The following is a 25,580-nucleotide window of genomic DNA, read 5'->3' on the forward strand; positions in this document are numbered from 1 at the left end:
ATGAAATATAGTGTCAGCAGTAATGGGTACAACTTAGCACCAATGTTGGTTCTAAACAAAGAAATTCAATTTTCTATAAAGCATATTTTCAGTATTTACATGATTTTGAACTTGCAAAATACCACAGTGAAATACTGACTGAAAATCATTGAGTCACAGAGAAGCTAAGATTGTAAGGCATGTTTGGAAATCAACTAGTCCAAACCCCATGCTCAAAGCAGGGCAAGCTTGATTTTCCTCATGTCTGTGTCCTGTCAGATTTTAAATAGCTCCAGAGATAGAGACTCCACAATCTCACTGGTCAAACTATTCAAGTGTTTGACCATCCAGTCAGTAAAAGAGTTGTTCCTGTATTTAAAGGGAAGTTCTTGTATATCACATTGTGCCTTTTGTCTCTTGTCATGTCACTGAGCACCACTGAAAAGAAACTGGGCCTGTCTCCCTCACTTCTTCCCAACAAGTATTTATATACATTAATAAGGTCTGTGCTGAGCCTTCTCTTTGGCAGGCTGAACAGTCTCAGCTCTCTCAGCATCTCCTCATATGAAAAATGCCCTAAATCCCTTCTCAACTCTCTGGCTATTTCCTGGAGTCCCTTCCAGTAGTTCTCTACCTCTCTTCACATGGGCAGCCCAGACCTTGACACAAGAGGACAGATGTATCTCACTGAGGCAGAGGAGAGAGGAATGATCATCTCATGATCTCCAGGTGATCTCTTCCAAATGGAGCCCAGGGTGCTGATGCCCTTTGCTGCACGTTTCTGGCTCCTGGTCAGCTTGTTGCTCAAAAGGACCCCAAGGTCACTCTGCAAAACTGCTATCCAGCCAGCTGGGCCCCAGCCTGTATTGGTGTACGGGAGCATTATGTTATAAAACGTTTCTTGGAGGAATTAAGGACACTGGAGGATTTGTGACAGGAAATGCTTATTAAAACTTTTGAAATTTAAACACTAAGGAAAAATTTAGGAGTGCAGGCTTATGGATGAGTAAGCCATTTTTTATTTGTTGCCTTGAGTCTGTAATATTAGCATTTAAATAATGCAGCTATTTCCAAAGCATATTGAGAGTCTTGTAAATAGTTCCTATATTTATTTCATCCAGTTCTCAGCTGTAAAGTGATGACTACCAAGTGTTTTAAAGCAAGTAGGTCAGGTCCTCAGTCGGGGTCAGGTTGATAGGTTATGAAAATTGACCTTGCCCACAAAGTAAGAAGGGTCACTATATCAAAACTTTATTATTGTGTTGAAAGTATATTGCTTACAACAGTTCTAGGAAATAAATAGCTTTCCAGGGCACCCAGAACATCATATTTAAGGACCTTCATAAGCATGCTGATTACTTTTTTCCTATTGTATTATTTTTGAATATTTATGATTTCAAATAATGAAGAGGGAGTGGTGTTACTTAAAGTTTTTCTTCCAATCATAAATAATTGAAGGAAAACTCATTAGAGAGGAAAGGGTTAACATTTTTTAGACTAACTCACCTGCATTAGAAAAGCTGTTGATAAACATTGAACTGCTTTGGCTGTGAGAAAATAAGTGTTTGCAAAAATGTAGTGGTAAGTAAAGATAAGTAAGATGATGGATTCAGAGTACAGCACTGAGAAGAAACTTGATGAGCTGTTAAGACAGCGCTTTCATCTAGTTTTTTCTGCTTAGAATAAAAGAGTTGTTAATTTGCAAAAGCAAATTTAAAATTAAACAGCATATAAAATTTTCCAGTAGTAATTTTGTTACAAGTTTGGGAAAAGGATAGAAAACACATATAAAATGAAGAGTATCATAGCATGGTATTTGTTCAGGGAGAGTTTTACACAAAGGAAGCTAATGAAATGAAATATAATTATATGTGGAATAAAAAAATGATTGTTACATCAATAATGTTTTATTCTGATAGTCCAAAATCTCAAATGATTAGGTAAATAAAGAATTAGTGATAAAATTTTTCTGTATGAATTTTATAGTACCTATCTCCTTTCTCTTGTTTTTGCACTTACCTTTCCAACGACCATCTCAGTTCTATACTCAAAACATTTCTGGATGTTTCCCTTTATCTGATTTTATCCAGAGACAAAATTATTTTGATAGGTGGGTGGCATGAAATGCCACTTCCTTGTTAATTTCTCTGCAGTGTGTTTGGAAATTTTGGGAGATAATAAGAGAACTGAATGATTCATGGCCCAGGACAATGAGAGAATTTTTGTGCAGTGCCAGTGGACAAATCAGCAGAACTTCCAATGCTGATTCGTCTGGGTTTATGGTTTACATCTTTTGCTTTCTGATCTCAGGACTGATATATTTTTTCTTGTTTCATAACCTCCATGTAAATATCTATCAGGGAAACTTAATAACTGACAAATATGAAACAAGTGTCTACAATTCACAATGCAATTTATACACTCATTTATTAACTGTTTGGGTCATCTTGAGAATGTTCAACTACAATAATACGATGGAAATGGGGTTCACTGAATTAATGAGATACATAATCCCATAACAACTGAAGCATGCCTTCTTTAATCTATGTGAAATGGTGGCAGAGTGCATATTAGCTGGTTATTGCCTGGGCTTTCCCAGGTTTCTTTAGATCAGTATTTATTATTATCACAAGAAAGAGGATGGTCATCCTTTTCTTCATGTAATACAGAGCATCCTTAGAACAGAAATCAAAATTATGTAAGTGATTTTTGTACATACAGAACCTCAAATAATGGTTCCACCTGGATTTCTACTAAAGGCTGAAGTCACAAAGTGGAACCATGTGGAAAACCAAACCTCTCCCTCTCTCTCTCTCTCTCTCTCTCTCTCTCTCTCTATATATATATATATATATGAAATACAATTTGTCTTTGAGGTATCTTTACAAAAGATAGAAGAAAATCTGAAGAAATTTAGAAGAAATTTCCTACTAGAAGAAAATCTGAGCAACAGTGGTCCTCCGAGTTTCAGCTAAACAATACAGGAATATTCTAAAAGAAGTGTAAGCCTCATGTCAGAAAACCACTTCATTAATATTATGGAAAGTTGGGTCATAATTTTTATTTCTTTTCTTAGTATACAGTTTCAAGGCCCATTTTCTGTTTTTCAAATTAAGTGCTGAAATTATAAAATATTATGCATTTTCAGACCTGTGCTGAAAAACTTCAATGTACTTTAAGTATGTCCAGTAAAAAAAATGCTTTTAAAACAAAATTTTGTTTTCTAGTAGTTGTCACCTAAAGGAAGCACTACTGTGTACCAACAATATCATAGTACAGAGTCATTAAAAATAAATTTTCAAATAATTATTTATCCATATTAAAGTTCATTTCCCCTCTTACTATCTCAACAGATCTTGTCAGTTGTTTATTTTTGCAGATATTTTCCCAACTTAGCTTTCTGAGATAGATACTGACTTTTTCTAGCAATTTCCATTACAGTAGTTTTATTGCATAAATGATCAACTGACAAATATTTCAGCACTTTGAGAGACTGAACACTGTGTTACACTTAGTACAATGCCTTTCAGTATCTCAAGGGATAATTAATCATATATTTGCACATAAATGTGTATAACATTTGTGTGTGTCATATTAGAACTGTTACCAGAAAGGATTATCCTGGCAGTATTCACTTTCCCGTGCTTGTAAGTGTAGTCGTTCTCTTTGATGGTGTAAAGAGCAGAACATGTCAACCTCACTTAGTTCCTTTCACTTCGAGAATCCCAACCCAGACGTGATTCTGAGGGAGTGTCTTAGCAAGCTGTGTGAGCATGACGCGTTTTCAAGGGCAGCAGTTACAGTTTCAGTAACTGTTGATGCTGTGGATGATGTACCACATAGCACTCAGAAAGACATAAGGCAGTGACACCTCAGATGTTGTTTGTGTTTTTCTTTCTCATGAAGCAGCTACCAAAAGTACTGGTTTGAAGAGGGTAGCACAAAATACCATGTTTTGATTTCAAAGGATTCATCACCAGGTGTGACTTATATAATAAAAAGTCCCAGTGAAGTGATGTTATTGTAGTGGTAAGGTGAAGACTTACCAAACCCTTCTAAAAATCTCTGCATTTTTGTTTCTGAAGATGTTTCTACCATAGTTCTTTCTATTTTGAAGACCTTTCTGCTGCTATGAGAGACTGAAGAGTAGGGTTTTGAATTGCAAGTGCTAATGTGCAGGCTTAATATTTGGTGTGGAGATCTGACTGAGAGATATAAAATGCCTTTTCCTTCCAGTGAAGGTAATCAGCTCTGTGGCACTGAAGTTCTGTAGAGGTTGAATTTTCAGCTAGAGCAGATTCTCATGACAGAGATCAATAAAAAAGAATGGAAAGGGATGGAAGATATTCTGCAAACTGTATAAATGAATAGTGATCTGTCAAGGTGAAAGAGGGCAGCTAGTCTTTTAACAGTTTCCATGTGAGGTGGTTTTGGTATAATTCTACTGGAAGCAAAGTCCAAGTTATTCACAGCTGTGTATCTTCAAAAACCTTATCTTATTGAAGATACTGCAGTGTGATGAAATTGACATTTGAGACACAAGAACATTTAGAAATTTATTTATTTCTCAGCAAGACTTAAAATATTGAATGTGTAGAGGGTTATTTAAGGCACCAGTTCATTTCAAGCATATGAAAGATTGCTTTTGGGGGTACACGTGTGGCCTCCTAGAAATTTAAGAACAGGTCAACAGTGTCAGAGTGTAATATTGTTTTCCTATAACATCAGAGACATTAAACGCTTCCTGTAGGATTGTCCTGAGGGCTGATTGATTCTCAGTGAGTCTGGGAAAGGTTCATTCTCATAGTCTGTTGAGTCTCAGCTTAGTGGAAGTTTATGACTTAAAATGCTTAGATTCATCACTTACTCTAAATTGTTAAGTGTGCAGAGGGTTGATATTTTCTGTTTGCAAAAGGATTATTCCTTTGGAAACCTCAGTGTATGCTGGAGGCTCCGATTTCTTGCTTCAGGAAACAGCAGCAGAAGGTGCTGGTGGCAAAAAGCTAACCAGGCTGAATACTTAGGTTTTATTCTCATAAATAATGAATTGTTTGTTAGGTACTGTCCTGGATGACACAATACAATTTGCAACTGTTGAAGAATGCAAAGGCTTTGTAGTGTCCACAAGTCTTTTAGTGATGACCAAAATGGCCACAGTTGTGTGCTTGAATTTGAAGCCAGATACATTTTTTCAAAGACTGTGGCTTCACAGCCTTGGGCAGATGTCTGTGTGTATAGGTTTCTTTAAAGTGTTGTCTGCTCAGAAGAGAAGTTAAATCACTTGAGTAGGGCATACTGAGGGCATATTTAACCCAGCTGCTTAAGAGGATGATTCCCAGTATCCAAATTATCTGACACTAAATGATAAGACCGAAATGAACACTCCCAGTTGCCTCTTGAGACTTTCCTTTCTTTTGCACCAAGTGAGTTTTTTAAGTTAGTGGGTCATGATGTCCCCCTGGCCAGAATGACCTTTTTACCCAATCAGAGCTGATTCAGCACAGTTGCTGCTTTGGCTTTCCTTGTAATCCATAAATTCTGTATTATTTGTGTCCAATATCAGGGATGTGTTCTTCTCCTTCAGTTTTTTTTAACCTCGCCCTGCATCTGAGGTAACACCTGGAAAATAGTACAACCTTTATCTTATCCCCAGTTCCTGCTATGGGGTCTTCTCTTACAGTCCAGGTGCTGGGTATGCATCGAAGGATGTTTGGGTGGACCTAGGTGTTCATTGGTGGTCACAGATGCCATCTGGCCCATAACTTGGGGTGATCTTTGTTTGATCAGTGGTATGTGTACAAGCAGTTGCTTCCTTACACAGTTTCCCGTAGGAAGAATTTTGCCTGGATGTGTTAACCAGGATGAGCTAACCAGACTTCACCTCTGTGAGGCCTGGAGTTCACTCCATCCTGTTTCTTCATTCTGTTCTTATTTCATGGCAAATTCCTTCTGTGGGCTGAGCAGTGTTCAACACAGGCAACTGTGCTCTTCAACTCCTTGCAATTTCAAAAAGAGAAGCAAGGCAAAATACATGGAAAAAGAACAGTAAGACACTAAATTGCTTAGGTAGACATATCTGTATCTCAGGTAGACACATGTAAATGTGCTTATATTCAACAGCTTGAAGTTAAAAACTAAGCGCAGTAGATGACCTGTTTCACTTCCATGAGTAGTTTAGGCATACTTTGCAGTTTTAAAGGTCATGATAACTGAAGGAGTTACAGTCAAAGAAGTGGGATATCATTTCTAAAATTGTATTTGCTCAGCTTTCAAGCAAATACTAATTTTGTAATATGTTCTTATATCTCTTTGGCCTCTATAGGACCTTAAGCATTTTACTTACCAAGTTTAATACTTTTAATGGTCTTTAATTGGAATCTGCAATAGATCTTCACAAAAACAAGGTGGTTTTATTTTTTCCCACCCCTAAGAAAAACAAACTAAAACTGAATGTAGGACGTGCAAACTAGAGGAAGATACTAATGGAAATTTTAAGTTCTACTGAAAAAAGTTATGAATCAATTGAAAATTAAATGAACTTAATTGTTCTTCCTGATCAAAATGACCCTATGACCCTTTGCAGGCATTTTAAAGCTTTCTCTTTCAAGCACATCTTTTGCATACTAAAACTGGTATGTCGAACTTTTGAGGTAAAGAACTAAGAAGTATTTCTTGTTTGCTGTCATATGTCAGGAGGAGTGTTTTGCTGCTCCCTGAGGGGCTCAGCCATGCCTTGCTCTGGAGTCGCTGCAGCCGCTGGCACCACCTGGGGCCGGGCAGGGCAGCCCCGGCACAGCTCCAGCCCGGCGCAGGGAACGCCCGTCAGAGCCCCCAGTGCTGCCGCTGCCACTGCCCAGGCACCTGCTCTATATATGATAACATGCTTACCTCATGTATATTAAAATAGCTTTTTATTATTTCCTTGTCCATGTGTCAATAGTTCTCAGTATTGCAGAATTACATGCTATGTTCATACTTAATCTGCTATGAGTGCTTCACCAATACCACTTTCAAAACAGTGTGGGTGTTTCACTTCATGTGTCTCCAAGTCCATCCATCTAATTGCTTGCAAGTGCTTTACCCTTATGCAAATACTTTGCAAGTCTACTCATAAATGAAAATATGAGTAGGGACAAGTAGCTAAATATTTTTTCCTCCTCTTCTGTCAAGTAAATGGAAGCTGCTTGTCTAATGTTATTGATTGCTTCGAGGTAGCATGATAAATGAAAAACACTGGGAATGTATGAATCACACAACCACAGAATCTCCTGAGCTGGAAGGGATCCACAAGGATTGAGTTCAACTCCTGGCCCTGCACAGAACCTCAAGAAACATACCATGTGCCTGAGTGCATTGTCCAGTCTTTCTTGAATTCTGGCAGGCTAGCTTTACCTAAATAATTTAATGAAAACTATCTGGTTTTGATGGAAGAATTAATAATATTATTTGACTTCTCAATTTTTCTTTTGTATATTGATACTTGAGTCCAAGCCATTTATCAATTTGATGAGAGCTGGTAAATGAGTCTGAGGAGTTAATACGGTTCTGGTAGACATGGAGGTGGGTTTCCTGAAACTCCTTTTCTCAATATCTGAGAAAACTATTTTTAAATGGTAGATTTTAATATTTATGTTAGTAATCCCAGTAGCAGTATTCTGCAGTTTTGAAAATAATTTATAAAATAGATAATTCTCATCTGTGTAAGCACAAAGGGAAATAACATCTACCAGTTGTCAGGAATATTTAGAAGGAAGATAGTCTAAATTATGGACATACTTCCAGCAGGTGTAAAATCACCAATTTTGGTGCCTTTATGAAGAACACCTATAGCTCTCTTGGGTGGTTTTTATTTAGAGTTTGTATCTGATTATGCACTGTACTTAAAACAACATCATGATTCAAAATAGTATAAGAAACTGGGAAATAATTTAATCTGAATTCTCCAGTTCCTTTCAGTTCAATTTATCTTTTGGTTTTAGAAATTTATCTGCTTGTCACAAAAAAAGTCGAAAAGGGAAAGAACTGATAAAAGTGAAATAATTTGTATTCAAAGCCACAACTCAGGAAAGGAAGAGTCTGCTTCATCACAGTACATTCATTCACTCAAGGAATTAAAAAACATAATATAAAAGAGAGCATTACAAATTTTTGACCTATACCTTATTTGAAATTATAAATGTGTAAATAGCCAATAGTTACAGCAGTAATTCAAAGTCTGATTCTCCTTAGGGGTTTCTTTTTTTCTTTTCCTTCTCTTGATTTTTTTTTTTTTTTTTTTTTTTTTTTTTTGTTAAATCAGATGCAGATGACCTTTTAAATATCCTGTATGCACAGATAGCAAGTAAGATCTGGGAGTAATACTGTGGAAAAATTGGTGACTTGCAACAAAATACCCATGAGGGAGAGAGTTCTAAGAAGTTAAAAGTTGATGTTTACCCTTTTAAAATGTCTTCCTACTAGAAGGTTTTCCTTATATTTATGAGTGGTTTTGTCTCTCAAGATAATTAAAATAAGCTGAAACAAAAAGACTGGAAGAACTTGCTAAGTTCTTCCAAAGTCTCTAATACCTTTTGTTTTGAGGCAGTAAGTATCTGAAGTCCCTGAAGACAGAGTGGGATTTGCTTGCAGGAGTAAATTAACATCATTGTCCAACTCATCAGTGTTATTTCTCAATCAGTTATTTCTGATTCCTGAGTTTTTTCAACAGCTATTTACTTCAGAGCATTAAAGGAGGACAGGACCACTGAGGAAAAAATTATCCTTTAATTTTACAATATTTTGGTCTGTAGTAATTTTTAACATATAACCCTAGATGAGTTCCTAATCTCTTAAAGCCTGAGAACAGAAGCTGTCTTGTTTTTGTTTCAAAGATTGAATTCGCAGACCACCCAAATGCTTGAAAGGAAAGTACAAAGGTACCTTACACATCTGAACACATGTCAGAGCTTAAAAAATTATGAGTGAAAGTTAGGAGGCTTGGTATCCTAAAAAGACATGCATAAACAGATTTATGCAAAGAGCTAGGTGGAAAATATGCACTGAACAAAGAAAATGTTCTGGGATATTCATGGTATGGTAGTTTCTGAAACTAAGAAGTTACAAAGATTGCTGCCTGCAATGTATACTCAGATGACTGGGAGTGCAAAATTTGAATGGGAAAAGACTGCAGACTTGCAAGAACATGTAACAGCTGAAGAAAACCTTGGTGCTCAACAGCAATTCTGATCATCTCTTCTGTTCCACTTATCAAGCTTGTAGAAAAGCCTTGCTTCTTCATAGTGGCTGTGCCTTTCAGCTGTTTCCTAGATCTGTGGTCTAAAGTCCAGTTATGCTACCTGGATGTAGAGTTATTGTCTTACACACACACAATGCAAACCTATACCAAATTAACTTTTCTGGTGATTTTCATTTAGTAGTGTAGATGCTCTCCCTGCCTCTGAAATTATATTCCTTCAGTCCCACCTTTCCTTTCATACTTGCCTAAGTATGTATCTCAAAGCAGTTGGGGGGAAGACATAAGCAAATTAAACTTACTCTTGTTATAAAGTTAGGAGTAATCACACTGTCCTTCACTGCCAGTGGTTTGCTAATCTGAGGTTTTTTGAGATTCCTGTTGGGTTTTTTGTTTGGTTGGTTTTTTGGGTTTGTTTGGTTTTTGGGGTTGTGTTTTTGGTTTTGGTTTTTTTTTTTTGTTTGTTTGTTTGGTTGGGGTTTTTTTTGTTCTTTTTTTTTTGTTTATTTGTTGAGAATGTTTGTACTTTCTTAATAATTCTCAAGCAAATAACATTTATTAACACAACAAGAAACAGGAATGATGATTTGGAATATTTCTGGGTGAAACTGGTGGGAAAAAGAAGTACAAAGACAAAGAAACGGACACCCACAGAAAAACCTACTTTTTTAAAAAGTTTGGAAGACTGTATGATGCATTAGAGATGATAATATGGGATACTTTGTCTCTTCCACACTCAAGAACAACTACTCTTTCTGACCATTTGGTTTAGAAGCTGGTTTATGTTACAAAAGCGCTTTTCTTGATTTTATTCCTAAAATGTTTTAATAGTTTTCTTAGTAATCATATGTAATTTAGAAGTGCATATGTTACAATATAGGAATTAATAGAATAAATTACATTTGATATGCAGAAACATGAACTAGTAATACAGATTTCTTTTTTCTATATTAAGAACTCCATCTTCTAATGACAGCATTTGCATATCCATTTTGATGTATGACATTTGCTGTGAAGTGTGCATAAATTCAAATTTCTGAGTCTCCATGTTGATGATTGTAAATTTCATTATAAATGGTATCTTTAGAAATTAGAAATATTAAGGAATATTTAGGAATTAAGAAATATTATTTTAGAGTGAATATAATAATTAACAACTATTAGTACCTAGGCAATCTTGGATAGAAATTATCTATCTTAATACTAAATTTTTAAAATTACATGGATATTTTAAGTTTTGGCAGTGAGAAAATTGATTAATGCAACTCTGTGAGAGGTGAAGTAAATGGGGAGAGAAAAAGAGTGTTATATTTTTAAATTTTTGTTTTAACCAGTGGGAATTTAAAGAAATGCCATGAAAATCCATTTTGAAAAAGCAAACAGGAAAAATAGAGTAAGGCAGTGTTCCAAGCCATGTTACTAAAATTTAAGAAAAGTTTTAATGAAGTGAAAGTACTTGTAAAAAGTGAATATAATGAGGCTAGTAGAATAGTATATGAGCTTCAGGAGAGGCCACTTGGGTAGAGCCATACAGCAAATAAATACATCTATGAGGAGACAGAAAAAAAATAACTCCTGTTAATTTATATAATTTTTTAAAAAAAAATTAAATCTTTTACAATACACTTCTGTACTTTTAAAATGCCTCTCCCTTGTGAGAACTGCTATGCAGAAATACAGCCAAATTTTTACACATTTTTGCTACTGAAGATGCCACAGAGGACTTAGAAATACCTCTAGCAATCAGCAGGATGTCTTAGGTCATTCAAAAAGGATAATGAGACTGCTGTATAAATAATACAGTTGGAATATAAGGAAACTGCTTAATTACCTATTTAGTTGGGTCAGGTTATGTGACAGACCATTCTCTATGTGTCAGGAGTGGCATGTTGTCTATGAAAAGCTAAGTAAAATAAATGGAATAGCTAGAGGACTGCTGATGGCTGTGACACTGGAAAGAGCTGCATAGGATTAATCAAGGCTTGTCATTTAAGAATAATGGCAGAAGATTCAGTAATACTGATACATTTCCTAGGAAAGGATAATAACATGCTATAGAAAACAAAGTCATTAAAGGAATAAAGAATACTATTTCAAGTGCGATGTAAAAGTCTGTGAATCATAAAAGAGAATTAAGAAGTTTTCTATGGATAGTTTAAAATTCTTTTTACTATTGAAAGAAGAAAGTAGGAGCAAATAATACACAAGGCAAGAGCTAAAGTTTCACAGAAGTGAACTAATTCTGGGGGGGAAAAAAGAGAATGTAAAAGATTTCTTTTGTTCTATAGACAAAACATAAAACCCCACACAAAGAAAATGAAACACCAGCAGCATAAGTAATGCAGTGTACTTTATTTGTAATTAGGAAAAGGGAGATTAAGTAAAGGGTGCTTTTGATGTCTTACAAATGTCAGGAAATGTCACAGAAGCTTTATGGAAATACTGGCTAGGCCTATCAGCTGATTACCAGAGTTCACATAAGTCAGAAATAATTTTTCATCAGTGAGTGCTATAGTCCACAGAACACATATTTTGAAACCAGCAATTAACATTGCAAGGGAGAATAATTACTATGGAATACAGTTCTTAATTTGTATCACTCAAGATCACGATGGGCTTTTTGTCCCCAGTAGAAGTATTTGAGGAACAGAGTTCACTGGGGCTGATGATGCTGTCCTTTTGTATACAACATAACATGTAATTCTCTGTATGATTTGTGCCAAGACTTACACCCAAAGCTGGTTATTTTGGTATTTTGCACTCTGGTAGTGGAATAAAATATGCTGCTTTGGTAGAAAAAGTTTTAATTGTAATTATAGCTACGTATACAGCTAATATTTATAGAAACATTATTAAATTCAATTAAATTTCATTATGTGATTGTAATTCCCGACATAATTGGGGTGCCTACAAGGTGTCTACAAGGAACCATTTTGGATAAATCCCTAAACTGTCTCCAGGAACTTAGCATGCTAGGATTCCACACCTAAATGCTTGTATGGTGTAAAGCATGAGGTGTGGGTAATAAACACAATGAGTTAAAGACCTGCATGCAGCTGCAGTACTCTGATTTTGTTGGGAACATGGATATTTGGTGGAATGACTTGCTTGACTGAAGCACTGAAATGGAGGGATACAGACTCTTTCGGAAGGATGGGAAGGGAAGACAAAGAGAGGGAGTTGCCCTATATGTGACAGAGCAGCTAGAGCATGTGAAGCTCTGCTTGGGGATGGGAGAGGAGCCAATGGGGAGTTTATATATGAGGATTAAAGGGAGGACAGGCAAAGATGACATTGTAATGGGTGCCTGGTATAGTCCAATTGACCAAGAAGAACAAGTGGATGAGGCTGCTTAGAAACAGATTAAAGTGGCCTCACATTCACAGCAGGCCAAGATAGGAGATCCTTCCTCTCTGCTCCATGGAAAGGCCATGCCTGGAGTGCCGTGTCCAGTTCTAGGCATCCCAGCACGAGAGATGGACACACTGGAGAGAGTACAGCAAAAATGCTTAAGGCACTGGAGCATCTCACATATGAAGAGAGGCTGAGGAAGGAGCAGCTCTTTGCACCAGAAGAGAGAGAGCTCAGGGAGATCTTACCAATGTACACAAATACCTGAGGGGAGGGGACAAAGAGAACAGAGCCGGGCTCTTTCCTGAGATGCCCAGTGACAGGACCAGAGGCAATGGGCACAAACCAAAAAGCAAGAGATTCCTCTGAACATCAGGAAACGTTTTTGTCCTGTGAGGGTGAATAGCGCTGCCAGTAATTCAATGCAATGCAATGTAATTTTATGTAATGATTTAAATTACAACTTCTTTATTTAGTAACTGGTATGTACATAGGATTGTTCTTGAGAGTAGTGTTCCCTAGAAAAACAGATTTCATAATTTACTAATAGAAGAGACAAACTTGATGGAAAAATAAAAATGTGAGTTGCATTTAAGAGTTTATACATATTCTATCTCTTTTTTATCACTGATACTCATTTAGTGCCTTACCTACCTGTTTAGGGTTGTAGGATTTCTCTCCTGGATACATAGTCACACTGATTTCACTATGATACAAATGAGGTCAGAATTGATACTGGACGTCTTTATCTCTCATTGTTTTAGTTGCCATGATTAAATATAGTATCAATTCACATTCATCAGAAGTCTCCTGAAACATACAAAAACATATGTAATTTCTCTCTCTTCCCTTCCTTAGTATTGAATTTAACAATAAAACTCTATTATTGTGGACATAATTGTTTTGTAGATTATTATTTTTTTATTTTTTTATTTTTTATTCCATAATTTTGATATACAGTCTCCACTTAAGTTGACATTTTCCACTTCCTGGGATGACAGAGATTGTTATTCATTTCTGTGTCATAAATACAGAGTATACATGAAGAGAAAAAAATAGATCACAATGGTAGAAAACCTTCAAAGCTCTTACCAATTGGCATGTTACAGTGATTTTAGATGGAAACAAAGACAATCTTGTGTAACGTGTTTTTAAATGGCCTCCAGCAGTAGGCAAAATAAACCAAGCATCAATATTTTAAATGTGTTCTGTTTTTTGTTTTAAAAAAATACAGTACTTTATATGTATAGTGCAAATTACACATTAGGATATAAAACAAACCAACCGTTATTTGGTTATTTTGTTAATAACTAGGTTATTAACAATGGTTATTTTGTTAATAACTAGGCTACTTTAGGAAAACGAATATGAGCATATATGTAATAAAATAATTCTTGTTTACCAGTACCCCCAAACCTACAATTGCTTCTTACAACCACTCTGTTGTGATTAATCCAGAGAGCATAGGAATAAGTGGTGACTTTTCCTTTAAAAAACCCTCAACCTAAACAGAAAAACCCCTATGTTTTAACATATATGAAGCTATTGTGAATTCAGTGAAAGAAAAATACGTGCTGTTTCAGCATATATGTCTTCTTAGACTGTTCCTTGGTGGAATAGAGAGATTGTTCTGGAAGCTACTTATTCCTTTATATAATTTTTAGTGCTGATTTTTATTTTAGTCAAAAAACATTGCACATAAAAACCATGGACATTAAACAAATCTCTAACCAAGTCTGAGGAAAATCTTACCCGATATGTTTTAATTCTGAGACCACAGGACAATGTACAGAGACTACTTGCAGAAGTAGGAATGTAGGCTTGTGCCATATCGATTTCAGTAGGAGGAGAGCCAAACAATGTTTCTTTGTTCAGTCCAGCATTTTAATGAATGGGGACCTGAACAACTGCCATGGGTCAGGATTTTTTTTCTTCTCTTTAACACAAAAATTCCCTTCTGCTTACTCATAGCCAGACATTTATTGGAGGTGCCAGGAAGTAAGGGCACTTCAGGTCTACTGGCACTTTTCTGCTTTCTGTCTTTACCTGATGTACAGATTTTATTTATTACATGAAAATTGGAAGACAGTATGCATATTGGCTTATGCAAGAACTTTTTGGTGTATGAAATTCAATTAGACTCTCATCTTAGCTCAATGATTGTGTGTCTTCTGGAGTGGAAGCTCCAACAACCTAATGAAGCTGAAACTTTCTTGTTCTAACTCTCTGAACATCAGCTAAAGACCTTGGCTTGAGGAGGGAGATTGGGTATTGGCATATTGACTTACTGAATCTATGAAAGACCTTTTGCTGCTGCTCATGTGATGTGTCTTAAAAAAAAAAATCCAGCCTTTCTCACCTGAAATCCTAGAATATTTTGTCAGTGACAAGACTATTTATCTTCTCTGGACTTGACTCTTACCTTAAAAATAATCTACAGTAAGAGGAAAAAGATACAAATCTAGTGATGAAAAAATATGATTGTTGTATGGTTATTTTCTGGAAATTGAGAATCTTCAAGATTATATCAGTAATGAAAATTATAGGGAGCTGTGAAAATTATAATTCCATCTTTGTGATAGATAGTATTTCACTCAGAGATGTGGAAAGAAATGCTAAAAAGTATATTAATTTTGATTTATGTCTTACCATTTTAAAACATTGTTAAGAACAAGCAAAAACTTTGGACATCAGGGAACTACTGTGAAATTTATCAGTAAAAATGGTGGAAAATATTTTTTATCTTTCCTTTTGATAATGAATCAAGTTAAGCAAACACAGTCTGAAAACAGTCTGCACTGCAGACTGGAGTTTTTCATTTCCATTTCCTGCAAAAGAATTTCAGAGTACTCCTCATCTTACATTACTTGTACACTTTAGTTTGTTCATCCCTTATCCTTTCCAGTTTCACAAAGCATTCTTTTTGAAATCTTTTTCCTTTCTGCCCGTCTCCTCTTAAATAATACAAAATAGCACAGTCCTGGCAAACTGACAGTATAACTGAGTGAAAAAAATTAATGTGTGACATGTCTGAATAAAACTTAGTGCAAATTATGGAATCGCTGAAAAGAGTTGCTTAAAATGTTATCTTTTTGATACATTTAAATAAGTTAACTTCTTTGGTGAGTAAAATGTGTCTTAAAGGCAAGAGAATGCTGTCGACTGTGAGAATACTGCTCGGGATGTGAGCTGCTCTGAAAATCTTTAACAGTAAGTGCAGCTGCTGTTAAACAACTGCATCATTTAATAGTTTATTCATGATGCTTAAACTAAATATCTGTATTGTGGGAATTCTGTATCAATTATTTTCTGCTGACTTCATGTAAAGTCTGCCCACTGTTTTGATTGTGTTTAGAGACACAGTCATTATTATTCAACTAATTATCCAGTCAAGTTGCTAATACTAAATGTGTACTAGAACACTGAATGAAATGGCAAATGCTTCTATGGTGTATTTTGGCTTCACATTGCTAATATAATTATTTAGGAAAAAAGCTAATACATTACAGTTTGACCTGAAATTTATCCTCAGAATAAGGAGACACTCTGGACTTATTTGTATAAAATCTTAAAGATAGAGTAATTTAAGAGTGTCCTGAGGTCTCATTGTTCCTATGATACCAGGATTAAATTGAAATATTGACACATTGCTGAAGAAAACAGAAAAAAATTTGCTGCATTACAAAATTAAAAATGGCTATTATAAAATAAGAGAGTAAGAGTCCATTTAGTAAGTTAATATTAAAATGGTCTGTGATTTTGCAAAGACAACAAAAACTTTAAACTGTATTGAAAAGTTTCCTATACATTATAGTATATTAAATTAAGATTAAAAATAACTTGAACTGCATTAATGCCTACAGTAAATTTTATATCTAGAGGGAAGTTTCTTAATGCACTCATATCTGGTGTCTAGTTATTTGAATACCAATCACTGAAAAATCACAGCAAGACTTCTGAATCAGAAATTCAAATAGAAATATGTGTTACAAATCTTAAAGCCTTTATCTGTCATTGTCATAAATAATTTTGAATTCCAGAAGTAGCTTGCATGATAAAATAGATCTGACTAGCCCAGTCTTCTCTCTGGTTTTCACTGTAGCATCCTGTCATTTTTTGGTGAAAATAGGATTAACACTGTGTATGCTATTAGAAAAAAAAAATCCACCTACTTCATGCTCATTTTAGGAGATTTCAGAATTGCATGGATTTCACGGGGGAAGGTGGGGAGCAATCCCAAAATCCTGAGTGGGCAGGTATGATTTGAACCATTGGTGGAAATCCATGTTAATTAATGTGTTGTAATTTTTTTAAGCTGAATTTTTATGTTGTTCTGCTAAAGTCTTCTGAAAGTATTTTTACAATGGTCTTTTACAGATCTAAAAAGTTATTGAGTTGAATTTGATTGGAGCATCTTTTCATGAGGTCATTTATTTATGGTTGGATTTACTCTAAAGAAGGATGTAATATGTTCATTAATTCTGTATTTTTCCCACAATTGAAGAAAAATAAATCTGTCTCTTAAAACCTGATTTAGTCTCCATCTTGGATTGGTAATTCAGTTTCATTGTTAAGTATTCACCAAACAATCCACTATGTGGCCCTCTGTAAATATTATCTTCTGTTTAACAAGATCTTCCTTTTTTATTTATGTGAAATCCTTCTGGATTAAAAAGGTCGTTCAACCAATTTAGATAGAAGATATGCAAAAGTACCTTTCATGGTAATTGCAATTACTTATGATGAAAAAGGGCTATATAAAATAATACCAACTGACGTTCTGATTTCCTATGAAGTGACAAAAAATATGCATAAAATAGGTATACCAGTGCAGCTGAAAAGGGAAGTATTTCTGCGGAAGAACAGCAAGAAATTCAGGAGTTTGCAAAATACCAGTGACAGATATGAAAACAAAACCACATCTTCACAGCTGATCATTTTGTGCGATGAAATTGCTAAATGAAACAGATGTCTTTCCATTTCTCAGCTTGGCTGACATGAATCACAGATGTCCATTAGCTAAAATAACTATAGGAAACACTTTATGCTAAAAGTAGCAGAGAAATATTTTACAGAACATTTTTTTTAGTATTGAGTAAAATGAAAAAAAACTCTGCAGCACTCATTGACAAACTGCTCATGCATTTCAGAGTTGAGTAAGGATTCACCATAGAGAGCTGTGAAGCACCTTGGGGAGTCTTTAGTCTTCTTGATTCCGCTAGTAACATCTGGATTGAATTAAAAGCTAAAAAACCAAAATGGGAGATATTATCTTTTGTTGTTTATCTGTACTACACATTTTCATCCCTTGAATTATGTCTGGAAGACATGCTCATTTTATCTATAGTTTTGTGTTTCCTGATGACCCAAAAAGACCTGAAAGGTTATTCTGAATTTGTAGTTTTTCTACCACAACTCTGAACTCTTATGTATATACACATAATTTAAATTGGATTATCATACAAAAGAAATTATTAATATTTTTTTAGAGAACAAAGTGCTGTAGTTTGAAGTGTTCTTCTAACTATGTAGGCTGGTATTCCTTTAAATCATGTTACTGTGAAGGTCAGATCTCAGCTCCCTACAACTCTTTTTGTGGATATCTCAAAGTCCTATAATCAACTTTTTCCAGACTTTTGGCTAATATATGTGGGAAAAAACAAACAAACAAAGTTGAAATCCCCAAACCACACAAACAAAAAGAACCACACAAGTAGGAAGTTTGGATTTGGCAAAGGTTGATAATTTTGTGGGCATAAAAACAATTTTCAAATCACTTTTCTAAGATTTACACAGAGCTATGGGAGAGGCAATGGAAAATCATCAGCAATGATAGTACCTTACATATTAGACAAATAACTATGTTAAAAGATCTTTACATGCTAAATTGGATCTAAATGTACTTGTTCAAAAACTTCATATTTTTTAGTGCAGGGATTTTCTTAGTTTTCTGATTTAGTTTTCTTCATCCCACTGTTCAGGCTTCAAGTGCCAAGCAATATTTTAAGGCACTAGAATATGATTATTGGGATTGCTAATTTATTTTACAAGTTGCTGGGATGGTTTTCCTAATATCACTCTCCAAAACAATTTCCGTGCATCATCTGTATGTTAAATTTGGCCAGACACTCTTGCTGGGAACTGTTTGCATGGAGTTACTCTGTTCTGGAGATAATGTGTTAAAATGGAATTTGCCAGGCTGCTTACTGGTTTCTGAGTCAAAGGACAGGCACTGCAGCACCAATACAATATTGTAAACTTTTGCAAGAATTAATAATACCAGACCGGGGTTTGGAAGGCATCTGGGAAAAGTGCAATGTGCTCATTTAAAGATACCACTCAAGCAGGACCTTATTTTATACTTCTGTCACAGGTCTAAGGAAGAGCAGGCTCTTATCATGTTGTTCATCATTCTGCTATTAAAATGTTTCATAGAGTGGTCATGGACCAGCAGTGAGTTCCTAGGACCAAAATGTTTTTGAAGGGAAATTATATTGTAGGAAGACATGGAGAAGAAAACACTCAAGGACTACTTACACTATGACCTTTTAAAATGGAACACAGCTTGGAAGATGCTGTTGAGTCCCTTAAAAAGAAGGGTGAAAGGGTTAATTGGAGGCATGAAAGGTCACCATTTTTGCGGGCCATCAGGTGAGGAGCATGAGGGATTAAAGTTCACTTTAAAAATTCGTTCCTCAAAAAAGGTGTGAGAATGGCTTGCAACCTTCAGTTTGAAGTCATCAAGAGTAACAAAGAAAGAAAAATATTATTTGCAAAGGATTTTTCTTAACATCTACCTTCCTATTCTTTATGTTTGGTGGAGTTTCATATTTTTTAATTTGTTGTAGAATGAAAAGAAACACTAAGAAAATACTCACTTTGTAAAGTAAACATGCACTTGTGTAGTGTAAGCAAAGTTTAATAGGTCTAAATACTTTCATGTAGAAAATCAAAGTTCAGAACATGATAGTATTCAACTTTCTACCGTGAAGGCTTTCATCCAAGATGCCTGGTGAGTTCTGTCTGTTCCACATATATCAAGTCTGTGGGAAATACTCAGTGTTTGAAAATTTTTCACAACATCAAATCTGTGGGAAATAACCAGTGTTTGAAAATTTTTCACAACATAGAAGTCTACTGTTTGACTTTGATTTATCCCACCATTCCATTCTATATGTTTGGTTTCAGCACAAAAGACAAGAAAAGAAAAATTCAAAACCAGAATAATTAAATATTTTTACTTCTAATACATGAAACATGCTATGAAAGACAATACAAGGGCATCATAGATGAAAAAGAGGAATATTTTCATGGCTGCATAGCAAGGGGGGTATTTATACTATGCTGCATGTATAACATTTTTCATTATCTGAAATAGTGGCTTAATTAACAAAAGCTCTTCACATGACTAGTTATAATCTTCCTGGTGATCTAATTGATGCTGTTATTACATGTGCAAATAACTATTTTAGAAGGAAAAAAATGCACCAGTTCTTAAACTGGAATATTCTGATATATCTTGGGTGTGATTTAAAAAAAATATATTTGCACTTCAGTTTTGTAATAAGAGTTTCTACTTTATTTGATGCTTCTGCTGAACTCAAAAATAAGTTTACTAAAAAGAATCCATTTCATGGTGAAAATAAATATGAGTGCCAGATTCTTTCAGTTAATTATGGAAGCAATGAGATTGGAAGGACCTTTCCAAGAAGGAGTTTAGAGAAATCACGCTAAATGTTTCCAAAAGATCAAATAAGCCATCATCCACATTGCTGTGCTGAACAGCAAAGCATAATTAAATATTTTTTCATATAAAGGAAGTCAGGACTGCAAGTTATATATGTGAAGTTAAGATTTATACAACTTAAATAATACTGAGTGCTTAATAAATGTGGGTGTTTTTCCTTTAGTCTAATTACATTAGTTGATGGAGTGCAAGTGATAATGACTTAAAATGAAATGTTCCCCAATTTGGGAGGAGTATAAATAATACAAAATAAAATTTTTAAAAAAATTATTTCGTGAAACCAATGGTTCTGTTTTCCTTAATTGTCTTGTATTTAGCCATGTTCTTTATCTGTTTAGTGAATTTACAACTAGCACAGCAGTTGTGAATTTTTAATAGCATCTCTTCAAGGAAAGAAAAGGTCAGTATTAACATAAAAATCTTCTTTAAGAATGTGGTGTAGAGCTTTCTTAGCAGAGAACAGGTGTTCCTGCAAAAGCAAAATCTTCCAGAACAGCCAAGTTGAAAGATTCTTGGAGCTAAGTTAGGAAACTGGCTGTCAGTCAGTGGTGAATAAAAATTACTTTCTTAATGGTATCAACCACATATGTTACATACAGAATAACTTAAAATATAGTAATAACATTTAAAAACAACCATTATTTTCATTGCTTCTAAAAAAAATACTGTCTTCTTCCATTTCAGCTTCATTCTGACCAGGATAAGGGAGATGGATCCCTCAAATACATTTTGTCAGGAGATGGGGCTGGTACTCTTTTTATAATTGATGAGAAAACAGGAGATATTCATGCAACTCGGAGAATTGACAGGGAAGAGAAAGCATTTTACACTCTGCGTGCCCAAGCTATCAACAGAAGAACTTTGAGACCAGTGGAACCTGAGTCTGAGTTTGTCATCAAGATCCATGACATCAATGACAATGAACCAACATTTCCAGAAGAAGTTTACACTGCTAGTGTTCCTGAAATGTCAGTAGTAGGTGAGTTCTCTGTACTGAGGCACAAGTGCCTTTTCTTCATTACTTGACAACTTATTTCCCCATCTTTTCAAAAGTCAGTCATGTGCAGAATTCTACCTGATGAGTTAAGTATTTTTCATTTTGACATATTTGTTCAAATACTGGAATGGCATTCAGAACCAGTTTTTTATGATCTGTTTCTACTTGGAATATCCAAATTATTAGCTTTACAGTTCTTTGGAATATAAATATTATAGATAGTAGACAATGGTGAATCATCCTCCTCCTTAGGAACTGTTAGAATAAGATGACTAAATTAGCCTGTTGAAAGCTCAGTATTTTTTTTCTTTCATTTTCATTGGAAGTTCCCAGTGGTGATAAACACTGAATGGAGAGCTGTCTCCACTCCCTCTGTGGGTGAGGAGAATTATATATTGACTCATTCATGTTGATGCATTGTCTGAAGGTAGACACCCTCTTTATTTTCTTTTCTTTCACTTTTTTACTGTATAGACAAATCCTCTTGTGCTTTCACTTCCTCCTTTAACTCCATCCACGAGTCACACCTTCATGAATGTCAAACAGCTGTTTGAATTAATCTTTCTTCTCTTTGCAATGTATTTTCGGGTCCTATCTTAACTACAAAGTTGTGGTCTGGATCATGCCAGCTGGTGAATTTTATAACCAATAACATTTTCGAATACGAGCTATTATTGATATTAGCGCATACAATTAATTAAGAACAATTTTTTAAAAACTTAAAAATATATTATGTTTTTTTAAAAAAAATAATATTAATTAATTAATTGTATAAGTGTAGCTACTATAATATTAAATTCTAAATAATCAGAAAACAATGCATTCAATATAATTTTAGGCTACTATTACCATTTTAATCACTTCTGCTTGAATAGGTCAAACAGGTATTTTAGATGACTAAATTCGCATGCTAAGATGACAAGTTTTTAAGATATTTTATATATACAGATATTGATGATTTAGTATTTAATTTCCAGGACCATGGAAAATGCTAAAAGAGAAATAAATAGATAATTATTGAAAGAGAATGGCCTCAGCAAATCTGTGCAGCAATGTATGGAAGCATATTTATAGCTTTTTGGTTGTAATATTTCAATCTGTTTTTTAAATATTTCAATATTTCAATCAGTTTTTAAAATTCCAGCATTCAGCAAGGTAAAGAAAAATAAATTTTAAAAAGAAAGATAATGAAATCTGACAGATGATTGTCTAGGCCTGTACTGAAATCTCATCAAATCAGCCCACATAAAGAGGAGAACTAAAAAATCTTGCACCTTTACTGTTCCAAAATCTGACAAAATGTACTATCAATTTACTAATGTACTGGTCAGTTTTCTAAATTTCCATAAACATATACAGCTTTAGTCAGAGCATCTTGAAAGTGCATCCTGAAAGAACATTTCTGGAGCTTTTTCTAGAGAAGCATTTGTCAAGATAACAGGAGGGCTGAAAAAGTAAGTCTCAGAGTTTCAACTTTATTTTTCATGTTCTGTCTGTAAATTCCAAAATGCATTGTTTAAAACATGATTGGAAAAATATAAGAAAATTACTTAGTGTTTTCATTAAATATTATGCTATTATATAATACTAAGTTATAAGCTATTGTTTCTTCATCAGTCTCAATTTCATAAATAACTTTTTTTCTTTAAGTATTCTCAAACATTCATGGCATTATTTCAATGGTTCTGAAGTATTCAGATTGCAAGGTTCCAGTGTATATGTACTGCTGTACATAGATCATAAAATTTTGAAACTGAAAAATGTCAGCATTAAAACAACAAAAAAATGAGATAACATGATAAAAAAATAATTAGAAATCAATAATTTATAGAAAAACAAAGAGCAACAAAAACACCAACTTGGGTCTACTTAGTGTGTTAACCTTGTATCTTACATAAATAGCTGTGCTGAAACAAATGGACTTCATTTTGTCAAGAAAATTGTAATAATTAGGAGAATTATAACTCAGTTCAAATCTATCATGTTCCTGGATTTTAAAAATGCAGTCATTCAGCTGCTAGCGTGACTGTCTACCTGACAGGTAGCATTTCTTCTAGCTTTATTACTTTCAGCTTTATGTCTGCTCCCTAGAGGTTTATATTCATCTGTGGTCCATGAGAGAATGATGTGATTTTATAAAGTATTCATCAAAGTTGATTCATTTCTTCATAATGCTAATTTAATTCTCTAACTTAAAAAAAGCTGCTCAGTAATCTGAAAACTAAAGGCTAAGTGAAGAAGGGGAGACATCTAAAAGAATAAGCTGCTTATTTCTCACTTTAGAGAAAATAGGAAATTAATCAGAAATTGTGAAGTCATTATATTAAAATTCTTCACATTTTGGTACACCAATATATCACATCCTTATTACAAAATATTTTTAAATTAGTGTTTTTTCTGGCATCATACAATTCAAGAATTTTTAATACTGCAACTTACATGAGAAATTTATGAAAAAATGAACAATTACATTTTTTACATTTTTTTATTACAATTTCACTTCCCCATTCAAAGGAAAATAGGAAGAAATTCCTACATTTCTCTATTTTTTGCCCTCTGGATTTTTTTTTTTTTTTTTTTTTTTTTTTTTTTTTTTTTTTTTTTTACTTATAGTATTGTGAGCAGCCCATTACTTCCCCAGTGCTGTTGGCCATGGGCTAAGAAATTGTCAGGCTTGACGTAAGGAATGCAGATAGAAATTGCAGTCTTGGATGTAATTACACATTCTATTGAGTGTCCCCTGTAGTAGTCACTTCTGTGATAAAGTAGAAACAGTAAATTTTTCTGTAAATGTCTGCAAACATTAAGAGGAGTTTATGACACTAATATTTTCACAGTGATGGGTACCAGAAAGAGAAATTACAAAGCTAAATTACTATGGCCCTTACCTGAATACAGATGAGTTATATGTTTCTATAAAAAGTGTGGTACTATCAGGACTGTAATATTTTCATTATCTAACCCAGGATAGTCAGCATGGTGTGGCACTATGCTATATATTGGTAGTCTGAAAAAGAGAGATATTGCTGGAACCACACTCTGCCTTTCCTGGGTCAGACCTGCCAAACAGACAGAACACCATGTGAAGGATTCCCTATCCTCACTCTGTTCCACTTCGCTGAATGTCGTGACTTCAGGGATAGGGGAGAACGGTGACAAGTTCGTGCCCAGTCTTGCAGGTGCATCTGTTCCATGACTACTTTGCTGTCACAGGTGCCCTTGCAGGGGAGGTGCTGATCTCCCCTCTCTGCTGATTTGCAACAGGACACAAGAAAATGGAATGAAACTGTCAAGGGAAGCTCTGATTAGACATTAGGAAATGGTTCTTCATCAAGAGATTGGTCAGTCACTGGAGCAGGCTCCCCAGGAAAGTGTCAGATTGTGCTGAATGCTTCTCTTAGTCATATGGTCTAGTTTAAGGTAGTCCTATGAGAAGCAGGAAGTTGGACTTGATGATCCTTATGGGTCCTTTCCAACCCAGTATATGATATTATTCCATGTAGAATTTTCCACCAAAAATACATTGATATTTTTAGAGAATGACTTGCACTCCTGCTGCTATTGGTACATCCAAGTTCAATAATTTACTGTCAATCAGATGTGAAGACTGGACCACTAGACAGATACATAAACATACCCAAACAGTGTTTTTTAAGATACCCATTTATGCAAACCAACTGCACTGAGAAAGATCTATATATATAAAAGCAGGATTGGCGAGAAGCAATAGTAAAATGGGATGAAAAGAAAAATTAAATACATGCCACTTTCACTATCAAAGGTGTGCACTATCTTGTGCATATAGATGGTGCAGATGGAAATCACATGTGATGCCTCTTATTGGAGGACACAACACTGAAACAATTATCTTTGTTCATTGTTTCCAATTCTTGTGGAAGTTGTCATAATCTTTTATATGTATTTTCACCACACAAGTGATGTTTGATAGTAAATATTTACTTTTTTTCTTTGTTATACTTTGAATCCATATCAGTCTTTAATATGACTACTAACTTACAACTTGTACCTGTGCCTTGTATTTATGTTATGCTGTGACTGTGTTCTCAAAACCTTGGCTGTCACCTGGTGACTGGATTCTCTGTCCTGGTACTGAATATCAATGTTTCAAATGGGCTTAATCTTATGTCCACTTTAAGAAGTCAAAAAACCCCAAAAAGTCAATTATTCTGCAGTTTGCCACTGTGTTGTCTACTTCTACACATCTGTACTGCAGCTACAATGGCGAGGTGTTCATATGAACCTTGTATGCACTT

At 34.7% G+C, this 25,580-nt stretch overlaps 1 protein-coding gene across 4 annotated transcripts in view; it reads left to right on the top strand.

Moving 5' to 3' along the window:
* CDH10 (cadherin 10) overlaps positions 1–25,580 on the top strand; it is a 94,782-nt gene that overhangs the window by 39,253 nt on the left and 29,949 nt on the right. For all 4 annotated transcript variants that reach the window (XM_064427489.1, XM_064427509.1, XM_064427500.1 and 1 more), the window contains one exon: positions 20,994–21,288. In XM_064427489.1, coding sequence (XP_064283559.1) covers positions 20,994–21,288 — 295 coding nt within the window. The remainder of the gene's footprint in view (positions 1–20,993; positions 21,289–25,580) is intronic.

This window comes from Passer domesticus, chromosome 1 (genome assembly GCF_036417665.1).
Source record: "Passer domesticus isolate bPasDom1 chromosome 1, bPasDom1.hap1, whole genome shotgun sequence".
Taxonomy (NCBI): Eukaryota; Metazoa; Chordata; class Aves; order Passeriformes; family Passeridae; genus Passer; species Passer domesticus.